The sequence below is a fragment of the Mizuhopecten yessoensis genome, unplaced genomic scaffold (genome assembly GCF_002113885.1).
Source record: "Mizuhopecten yessoensis strain PY_sf001 unplaced genomic scaffold, ASM211388v2 scaffold4347, whole genome shotgun sequence".
In the NCBI taxonomy this organism is placed as follows: domain Eukaryota; kingdom Metazoa; phylum Mollusca; class Bivalvia; order Pectinida; family Pectinidae; genus Mizuhopecten; species Mizuhopecten yessoensis.
Genome location: NW_018405500.1, coordinates 71,804 through 83,339, shown reverse-complemented (window position 1 = coordinate 83,339; position 11,536 = coordinate 71,804). Strand labels below are relative to the sequence as shown.

At 35.8% G+C, this 11,536-nt stretch overlaps 1 protein-coding gene across 1 annotated transcript in view; it reads left to right on the top strand.

Moving 5' to 3' along the window:
• Positions 1-760: 760 nt before the first annotated feature.
• Positions 761-11,536, top strand: part of LOC110448809 — a gene marked incomplete at its 3' end in the record, with an annotated part of 65,968 nt that continues 55,192 nt past the window's right edge. The window contains exons 1-2 of the mRNA XM_021495255.1: positions 761-851; positions 9,969-10,042. Of these exons, the coding sequence (XP_021350930.1) occupies positions 832-851; positions 9,969-10,042 (94 nt within the window). The remainder of the gene's footprint in view (positions 852-9,968; positions 10,043-11,536) is intronic.

The following is an 11,536-nucleotide window of genomic DNA, read 5'->3' as shown; positions in this document are numbered from 1 at the left end:
TATATCCTTAGTGACATTGACACAGGTGTTATATCCAATATAACATTGACAAAGGTGTTATATCCAATGTAACATTGACACAGGTGTTACCTTGACTAGGGCCGACAAGATATTTGGGGACCTGAAAACAGGTAGTGGGATTAGTGCTGGCTAGATAACAGAGAATGGATTAGTGCTGGCTAGATAACAGAGAATGGATTAATGCTGGCCAGATAACAGAAAATAGATTAATTCTGGCCAGATAACAAAATGGATTATTTCTGGCCAGATAACAATGGATTAATGCTTGCCAGCTAACAGAGAATGGATTAGTTGCTAGTTGGGGAGGTAACTGAAAACGGATATTAACAGTGGCTAGGTTTACTTCAACTTGAATTAGGTGATTTTGATCTAGGCTTTGACAGTGAAAGAGATTTATGAGCTCATCACCCTGAAGAGTGTGTCTCGGCCACTTAGAGTCAAGAAAAAAATTCCCAGTCAGATGGAAAAGATCCTGTTTTGATTTATATGTCATTCTTTTATTAGATTACCCTGTTTCTGCCAAGAATGATTTTAGCTGCTTCATGTTTTGTGGGAAATTTATTTACACAGGGACATGATTAATATATTGTTTAAAGCGAAGATAATTTGAGGTAGAGATACTGTAATCATGTCCTATATCATGTAATGTCTATGTACTAGGTGGCTGATAGAGTAAATTGGCCAGCGCCTCCCCATTGTAACTCTATCACATCTGTAGCCGGAGGTTAGTGGGACTGCGTTTATCATAACCAGAGAAAAAGCATCCTAACCAGAGTCCAAATTTAATTCAATTAATGTGGAGGAAAGAATATGAATTTGTGGTTCCTGGGGTAAGTTGAGTGTATACCTCTTGTGTAGATAAGTTAACATTGTGTATTTAGGAGATTTTTTTTCTGTGGATATATACCTATGCCAAAATATGATTAACTGATTAACTGTAACAAGACAAGAAATTGCTACAAGATATTCCAAGGTCAAAACTCTTCAAATAGGTCTTACGAAAAACCTAGAAACATATATGTATTTTAACTCTACATGTATGACATATGATTTGCTTTCTTGGTGTAACATTCATCAGGTAAATGAAATCAGTCTTTGAAGTTATGTTACAGGGTTATTATGTGAAGTTATGCTACAGGGTTATTAAGTGATGTTATGTTACAGTGTTATTATGTGAAGTTATGTTACAGTGTTATTATGTGATGTTATGTTACAGGGTTATTATGTGAAGTTATGTTACAGGGTTATTATGTGATGTTATGTAACATGGTTTTTATGTGATGTTACAGGGTTATTATGTGAAGTTATGTTGCAGGGTTATTATGTGAAGTTATGTTACAGGGTTATTATGTGATGTTATGTTACAGGGTTATTATGTGAAGTTATGTTACAGGGTTATTATGTGATGTTATGTTACAGGGTTATTATGTGAAGTTATGTTACAGGGTTATTATGTGATGTTATGTTACAGGGTTATTATGTGAAGTTATGTTACAGGGTTATTATGTGATGTTATGTTACAGGGTTATTATGTGAAGTTATGTTACAGGGTTATTATGTGATGTTATGTTACAGGGTTATTATGTGAAGTTATGTTACAGGGTTATTATGTGATGTTATGTTACAGGGTTATTATGTGAAGTTATGTTACAGGGTTATTATGTGATGTTATGTTACAGGGTTATTATGTGAAGTTATGTTACAGGGTTATTATGTGATGTTATGTTACAGGGTTATTATGTGAAGTTATGTTACAGGGTTATTATGTGATGTTATGTTACAGGGTTATTATGTGAAGTTATGTTACAGGGTTATTATGTGATGTTATGTTACAGGGTTATTATGTGAAGTTATGTTACAGGGTATTTATGTGATGTTATGTTACATGGTTATTATGTGAAGTTATGTTACAGGGTTATTATGTGATGTTATGTTACATGGTTATTATGTGATGTTACAGGGTTATTATGTGAAGTTATGTTACAGGGTTATGTGAAGTTATGTTACAGGGTATTTATGTGATGTTATGTTACAGGGTTATTATGTGATGTTATGATGCGGACCTGAGGTCATTATTTGAGGTTATTAAGGAGGGTGGTTACTATATGTAATCAGTTTGTTTTATATGAATTTGACCTGAATGGATGCATTGCTGACCTAGTTTATTCATGGATGATCTAACACAGTTGTATTTCAGTAGGCCTGCTGTTGATGTTAAATCATCAGTTCTCCTGATGTTGATGCTAAATTGTCCATTCACTGGGTGTTGATGGAAAATCATCACATTGTCTAACATTGATGGGAAATCTTCACTTTGTCTGACATTGAGGGTAAATCATCACTTTTTCTGACATTGATGGGATATTGTCACTTTGTCTGACATTGATGATAAGTTGTCAGTTTACCAGACATTGATAAATTGTCTGATCACCTGATATTGATTGGGTTTGAGGTTTCAACTACGTGTAGTATCATTCTTTAAGTAACTAAGTTGGCAGGCATAAGCCAAAACACTGTTTTTTTATGTGGTGTTATACGTGTGGTATCAGCCTCAGGACTTATCTCTGGTGTTGTACTCTACAACCCTGTCTGGCTACATCCTAGCCCTCACATACATGTTCAACGCTTCATTTACTTCACCAGTCGTTTCAATATTTCAAAATGTTGTTTTTTTTTAACTTTTTTTTTACTGTCTCCCCCTATATTTTGTCTCATTTCCTTCTAATCATTGCCAAAATTGTGGCATTATAAAAGTAAAATATTTTTTATTTGATTTGAGATTTAATTTTTTATTCAAATTTTCATTTCCAATGCTAGCCTGGCTTTGCATCACAAAAGTGTCTGACCCTACTCAGTGTACATAGATAGACTGCGATGTGTAGCTAGTATCCAATGCTAAGTATTAACTCCCTTGGAAGCCATACACAAGTAAATTTTAGAAATGATGTTTACTGTACGCTTATTTGTTTTTAAATGCTTTTGCTAACTGAATGATAGATGTTGTGTATCAAATTACAACCTGAGCATTTTGTTTCAGATCCATCAGAAACATTTCGGCACAGTTTGAACTCTGCTGATCTCATTGCTGTTGTATGTTTGATGCTAGCTCAGTCTGGATATATTCATGACATAACTTGGGAGCAGCCTCTGTAGCTACTATTAAGTTCACCTCGTGAGAGTGGCACTTGATCAAACCGTTTTGTGTTTTTCATACCCTGCAACAAAGATAAGCCACAGGAATCAGGTTTTCTGCCTGTAGGCATTATTTTGTCCACACTTAACTTCCTATGGTACTAGGATGTATATTGCCACTCAAAACAAACGTGGTAAACTGCTAAATATAGTATGTTTTATAACAACAACAACTTTCTTCTTCCTAATGTCTCCCTTGACAATGCCTCAATTTTGGCCTTTAGTTGAGCGTTCATCCCTGTGAGGAAGGCTTTGGGTTCTGTCCCCTGGCTGAGACATACTAGAGTCTGTAAAAATGGTAGTTTCTACTCTTGCTTAACCCTTTCACCCCTATGCAACTTTAGTAGACATTACCATGCATTGATCTGGATGAGTCAGTCCATTATGGTCTGCAGTGTTGAAAGGGTTTAACGCTCAGCAACTTAGGAATGGGACGACTGGTTTGCCTGTTGTCAATATAATGTGACCGGGTGGGGTGTCCTGCTGGGTATCTTTGCAGTATGTTTCATTGAGGTAGCACTATAAAGTCGGCAACAGTTCCGCACCATCACAAGGAGACAAACACGAACATATTGCAGCCTCCCAAAACACACACGCATGCACTATACTCATGCATCTTGCACACAGCTGTTAATAGGACGTTAAACAATACTAAACCAAACCAAACTTAACCAATTAAGTGGATTGGGATAATAATAAGTATCATTATGTTATTGGGGGTAATACACAGTGTTTGTCTCTAGTTATTTCAAATCGTAAGTACATAATGAAACACAGGTATTTTAGAAACCATCCAATAGTAGAAGCCATATTGTACAACAACAAAAAATCCTTTTGAAGTATTGTCATGTTATAAAATGGAAACAGAAAACAGAATTATGTTAAAAATCTTCTTTTTTTTTTACAATATACTCATTATACAGTAAGTTGAGTATATAGCTTTATAAACATTTTCCTGTAGTAACAAAAGAATGGAAAGTCAGATGAACTAGTTGGACCCATCTCATTTAGTAAATCTCTGTCCACATTGGGTCTGGACGCTGTGTTTGGTTGGACATGCTTCTAAGTTGATAACTGTAGTAGAAGTCGGATGTAAATTAAGTTTGACATGTCCAAACTCCCAGTAATTCTCCGTAGACTGATGACCCGTCAGGATGGCTTCAATCGATGAACACCCAGTAAGAGGCAGTCATGTGCAAACCTACCAGGCTGTTTATCATACTGCTTAGCCCATTATCATCAGTAGCAAAGTGAAAAATGAGCCAAATAATTTTCCAGCTGCTGAACTTTATCAGGAGAGAATTTGGATGGTAAATGAGTGTCAATGACATGTAAAAATGTCAGTAGTAGCCATTGCCATAACCCATCACATTCATACAGGTCCATGTGGACTGGCGGTCTGTTACCATCAATATTTGTAGCACTGCCATGTGTGCTGTACAAAAACAGTCTGGGATGCTGCTATTATTATGATAGACTGTTTCAAGGCATGAGACACATCATAAAAGTGATACTTAATTATATCTTCTTTTTTTTCCCAAAGACAAACTTTATGACAAATAATGACATGAAACTGTCAAGTAGTTTCAACTTTTCGGCCTGATTTCATTTGCCTTGAGGCTACATAGCTAGCATTGTTCTGAGATTTAATTCCAGTGATTGTGATGTCACGAATGCTATAATGTCATAAAAGAAACATCGGCAATTAACCGGCCAGAATTGGTCAAGTACTGCTCTTTTGTGATTGAATATACACGTGCAGTATGATGACTTCAATATGGAGGCTTCTTTTTATGATTAAATGTCATTATTTCTATACATGGAGAATCTTTGAAATGTAGATAGAAGGATGTGGTTGAAATAATATATGTATACCTTCTTGAAACATAAAGAATTATATATCCTTCTACAACAAGATACCTAATAAATATATCTGTATCATTATTTAGAACTGATTCAATAATTAATGGCACATTTGAACACTTAACAAGAAAGATGCATTTTATAATGCCTGGATAGTTATAAGTTATTAGATAATTATAACAAGAGTTGTTTGGAAGGGAGGTAACTTACACTTTTCACAGGTACAGTGTATGACATGAATAGTTTTAGTAAAGTGACGGCTAATTGTAGTTTTGTTTATGTAACATTAAAATCATTAGGAATAAAACAGTCAATTTTTAATAAAGGGCAGGTTAAGTGGACTTTAGAAAAGAAATAGAACTATTAAGGTTTAACAAAAATGTAAGTGTGAGTTAATTGATGTAAATATGATAGTTTTCAATAATACTTGTTTCTGTATAGAAAGTTTCTGTATAGAAATGTTTCAATGGGCAAGACACTATAGTGTGTTTATTGTTCAATTCAGTTCCATGTAGAACCATATAAGTCTGGAAAGGTTGTAAAATAGTTAAAATAACTTACAGAACACATGTACTCTAACTGAAACTCGAGGTTCCACTACGTCTATGGTACAGCAGCGGGCACTTAAACCCAGATTTTATGATACATTGGTTTTAGTGTAATCTGTTTTTCTTGAAATTATTTATCCAGCTCAATACAGGAGAGGTTGATGCATTGTCTTTCAAAACGTTTGTGACAGTAATTGTTTTAGAAGGGATACAGGAAGAATTTTATAAAATGCACTCTATTGACATTGGTATAGCTACATGGAGCTATCCTATAGGTCCTGTTGTACTTAGCTATACATGGAGCTATCCTATAGGTCCTGTTGTACTTAGGTCTACATGGAGCTATCCTATAGGTACTGTTGTACTTAGGTATACATGGCTATCCTATAGGCCCTGTTGTACTTAGCTATACATGGAGCTATCCTATAGGTCCTGTTGTACTTAGGTCTACATGGAGCTATCCTATAGGTACTGTTGTACTTACGTATACATGGCTATCCTATAGGTCCTGTTGTACTTAGCTATACATGGCTATCCTATAGGTACTGTTGTACTTAGCTATACATTGAGCTATCCTATAGGTACTGTTGTACTTAGCTATACACGGAGCTATCCTATAGGTACTGTTGTACTTAGGTATACGTGGCTATCCTATAGGTCCTGTTGTACTTAGCTATACATTGCGATCCTATATGTACTGTTGTACTTAGCTATACATGGCTATCCTATATGTACTGTTGTACTTAGCTATACATGGCTATCCTATAGGTCCTGTTGTACTTAGCTATACAATTGGGGCTATCCTATAGGTCCTGTTGTACTTAGCTATACAATTGGAGCTATCCTATAGGTCCTGTTGTACTTAGCTATACATGGAGCTATCCTATAGGTACTGTCGTACTTAGCTATACATGGAGCTATCCTATAGGTCCTGTTGTACTTAGGTCTACATGGAGCTATCCTATAGGTACTGTTGTACTTAGCTTTACATGGAGCTATCCTATAGGTACTGTTGTACTTAGCTATACATGGCTATCCTATAGGTCCTGTTGTACTTAGCTATACTTGGAGCTATCTTATAGGTACTGTTGGTATGGTATGGCCGTTACCAATGGCAGAACGAGTTCGTGCCAGGAATAAAGTAATTAGATATTGTTTCCTTTCCTTTAATCCATTTAATTAATTTCTGTGACCTTTAATTTTATTTCAGGGCTATTTATTCACGACAACTGGTAATATTTATGTTATTCTAAACTTGCTAGTCTGAGTTTAGTTTTGAAAGGAAATCAATAAATGTCAAAGCCGGTTCTGTAATTTGTTTCTTTAAACCAAATGTGCTGAGGTGAGATAACATGAGCTGTTAGTTGTAATTAAAATGTACCACATTGCTTGCTTAAACTAATGTACTGTCTAAAAATAGAAACTTTTACAATTCAAAGGTTTGACTATCTGGTAACCTTATATCACAATATTATACAGAAAATTGGATTGTTCTAATATGCTTATTTTTTTTTGTTTTCTTCCACAAGATTCATATTCTCAAAAATTAAACACATAAAAATAAGAAGTATATTTATATATGATTTTTTGGACAACAAGATGTTTTCATTTGATAATATTCCTTTGGGGACCCCGCAGTTGGGTTTCCCCCTGTGGGCCCCTGCTTCAGAGTGAATGGGGGATTCCCATTTGTTGAATTGTCACAGGCTAAAGGGCCCTCTGGCTCCTTGCACGTTGACCCTAATCATTAACCCCACAGCCTTTAGATCCGCCATTTTCAAAAAGCACAGAAAAATCAACAAAATGAAGAAAAGGAAATACTATTTTTGATAAAACTTCAAAGACACAGATTACTGATTAGGTAGGTGAGTGACTATATATAGCGGCGGCGTCATCACTGGCTTGTGATGCCGTATGGCTGTTTTAATTTAAATGGCCGCACCTTTACGAAAAGGTATTTCATTTCGAATATAAAAGTCAAAAGAAAACAAAATTAGGAAAGGGAAATCATTTCAAAAAATAATCAGTAGAAGAAAACAAAACAAATAATTTAACAAATTCGGCAGCCCAGTTAAATTTTAGGGTGAACCATTTATGCCAAAATCCATGTCTTTGTATTATGATTTTGTAAACAGAGCTTTGCTGCATATTTGGTAGTTAAAGAGTTAACATCTCATAGCTGCTTTGGAGGAACCTGGGAAAACATGAAGGACAAATCTGACTATTGAAAAAATCCCCCAAATTGTAACTCCTCCTGAATTTCAATGTTACTTAACATCTGAAAGTACATCATATGCAGATGTACATGGAGAAGGGAATTTTCCAATTCTACTTTTCTCCCAGGAGTTATATTACTGCTCTTGAAACTTTAAATTTCTGCTCAAGAAAACTTTGTAAGCAAAACTCCTCCTTAATATTTGTGGTATTTTTTTCTTGTAACCAGGGAAAGTAAAAGTACATCATATGTGGATGTGTTTGAAGAATGGACTTTGTGATTTGGCTATTTTTCCAGCCCTTGAAACTTTTAATTTCTGCTTCAGAAACCTTGTAAGCACAACTCCTTTTTAACTATTTAACAAAGTAAAAATACATCATATGCAGATTTGCATGAAGGGGATTTGGGTGCTTTCTGCCTGAAGATTTTTGAGAGTGTTAAATAGAAACATAGATGTCTAAGATATCAATTTACTTGATAGGTTTTATCAATATGATTCCATACACCTGACAACAGGAATAGAATTTAGATAAACATCCATAAAATGAGCAGTTGTACCTGGCAAGACAGACGACTTCACTGCTTGATATATGAATTCCTGGTTTCTTCTTCTTTTCTCTTAGCTGTTTCTTTTTATTTCTTTTTTCTCTCACCATATTTTGTTGAATTATTTCTTATCTAGATATTACGCTAGGGTAATGTAAAATATCTTTTACCTTGCTGAGATAATTTTTCTTGACATTGAAGAGTAATTGGAACATGCCTACTCCTGTCTCCGATTCCTTTATTTACTGTCCTTTTCTTATTTTTGTGACTTTTTGAAACATTTCACTATCTATACACTTTGGCCTCCACATGCCTCAAATATGTCTTTTCAGATTGTTATATGAATAAAATCTTTCATTGACAGTTTTCAGAAATGGAGGTATTTGATGCGAAAGTGTTCATGGTGATGATTTCATTCCAGCATTTTCGTAACTTTTTCCTCTTAAAAACACAGTTTACAGATTAACTCCTCATCTGTCGAAGGGTCCTTGAAAACATCCTCTAAACTAGAAGTTTGTCTAACTGCGAACATTGATCAGGGTATTAGTGCTTACTCTGACATAGTTACTGCACTGTGCAGACTTCTTCCAGTCTTGTTTCCTGTCATAATAAATCAGTTTTCACCATTAACACTTCTTCATGTGTACAAATTGGTTCCAAAATGTCAGTAGGCCAATCTTGTACTAAAATAGCCTCAATCTGTATATAATGACAAAAGATAATCCGGCTCCATGGAGATTCCACATACACTTCCATATCCACTCTTGGGAAACTCAATACAGACATTAAACTGGAATCTAATTGCCAACTTCAAAATAAGTAACAAGGGATTCTGAAGTAAATCAGAATCTTCCAAACGTTTGACCTGCATTACCTAACAACCTCACAACTCACATAAAATGCATGCCCTCCACAAACATTTGACCTGCATTAGCTAATAATGGCACAACTCGCACAAAATGCATGCCCTCCACAAACATTTGACCTGCATTACCTTACAATCGCACAACTCACACAAAATGCATGCCCTTCACAAATGTTTGACCTGCATTACCTAACAACCTCACAACTCACACAAAATGCATGCCCTCCACAAACGTTTGACCTGCATTACCTAACAATCTCACAACTCACACAAAATGCATGCCCTCCACATATGTTTGACTTCCATTACCTAACAATCTCACAACTCACACAAAATGCATGCCCTCCACAAATGTTTGACCTGCATTACCTAACAATCGCACAACTCACACAAAATGCATGCCCTCCACAAACATTTGACCTGCATTACCTAACAATGGCACAACTCACACAAAATGCATGCCCTCCACAAGCGTTTGACCTGCATTACTTAACAACCTCACAACTCACACAAAATGCATGCCCTCCACAAACGTTTGACCTGCATTACCTAACAACCTCACAACTCACACAAAATGCATGCCCTCCACAAACTTTCAGACAAAAATGGCATTAATTCATCCATACTCAGTGTAATTACAACATGCATTTATGTAGTTGTTCTGAGTATGTTTTATTACATGAAATATAGTGTACATTATACATTTTATTTATTTCAGAATGAAGAACATATATGTGTTTGCTGTATTGTTGGTGTTGACAGTTACTGTATCTGCGGGCCGGAGAAACAGAGGTAATAAACAAAATAACCACCATTCTTATATATGTCCTCAGTAGCTTATCATCATATCTAACACTTAAACCAGGCATCAGCAGTTCAGTGAGATTACACTATAAATCAGAGACAGCTGTGTGTAGGAGTGTGTTGTAATAGGACATCCATGGGGAGAGTCTGTCCAGTGTCGGTAGATGAACATGATCGTATAGTAATTTTGGTTTTCCCCAAAACTACCCTCATGTTACAGTGTCAGACTGGTCATTTCAGTGATATTGATTTTAACTAAAATTTTCTGCAAATACTGCTGTTCAAAAGTCCATAATAGATGTGATTTCTTTACTTCCATTTAAACTATCATATAGATTTATTTGTGAGCAGTAAAATTCTAGCATATGAATTTCACAGTTATTGGCCATGGTGTTGCATACTGCTTAAAACGTTGAAAGGGATGGTTTAAAAAGTGTTGGAAAAGATGTGATATTTTTTTATAATTTGTTTTTCAACCATTCCCAGCCATCAATATCTGTGTTAGATGTTTTGCTCCATGCTAATTGATTATTCTGCTGGTGCAGTGAACCTGTCTCCTCACATTAACCATACCAGTATAACTGTCCTTCACCGTCCTTGTTCTCAAACACTACTCCATCACACATTGCTAACCTCATCACCTTCCACTCACAAATTACTGAACAACATGTTCAGGAGTTACTTCAACATATCATATTTACGAGTAACTGAAACACATGGTGCTCACATGTAATGTTAACTCAATCGATTTTGCTGCTTAAATGTATTGTTTTTGTGTTGCCAAATGTTCGCCTTTTAAAACCCATTGTACATTGTATTTGGATGGTTGGGTGGGGCAGTGGAAAGTGCACTTGCTTTTCACCAAGGCGGCCAGGGTTCGGTTCCCCGATCAGACGTGAAATGGGATATATGGGGTCACCTGCCCAATCACATCCCTCTCCCATCCCCACCCATATGATATTAACAATATAGAATACGAACATAACAAGCCCCTCCCCCGTATCGATAGATGTATCAAATAATTCTGCCTCAAAGGTATGTTAATAACAGAAAAGCGAACAGGCCATCTATCACGGACTAGTAAAATTTATAGCAAACATTTTTTGACACACAATTCGGCTCAGGTAGGATCGAAATTCACTTGACTCCGCTCATAGAAAACACACCCTACTTTTGACATATAACCAATCAAAACCGTGCTAACAAAAGCGCACAGGTCATCTATCAAGGCCTAGCAAATCATATATAGCGAAAACAGTTTTTGACACAGAATTCGGCCCAGGTAAGATCGAAAAGCATGCTACAATAACTCGAACCCGATTACCCCCTGAAAACACCCCCGACTTAAAAATTTCAATCCTACTTATGTATAACAAACTCCAAATCCCTAATTGCGACAATCCTGCTGTGGTTAAAATTCTATTCTAATTCTTTTCTTTATTTTAATGATCCTCCAATAACTTTACTGGTAGAATCTAATCT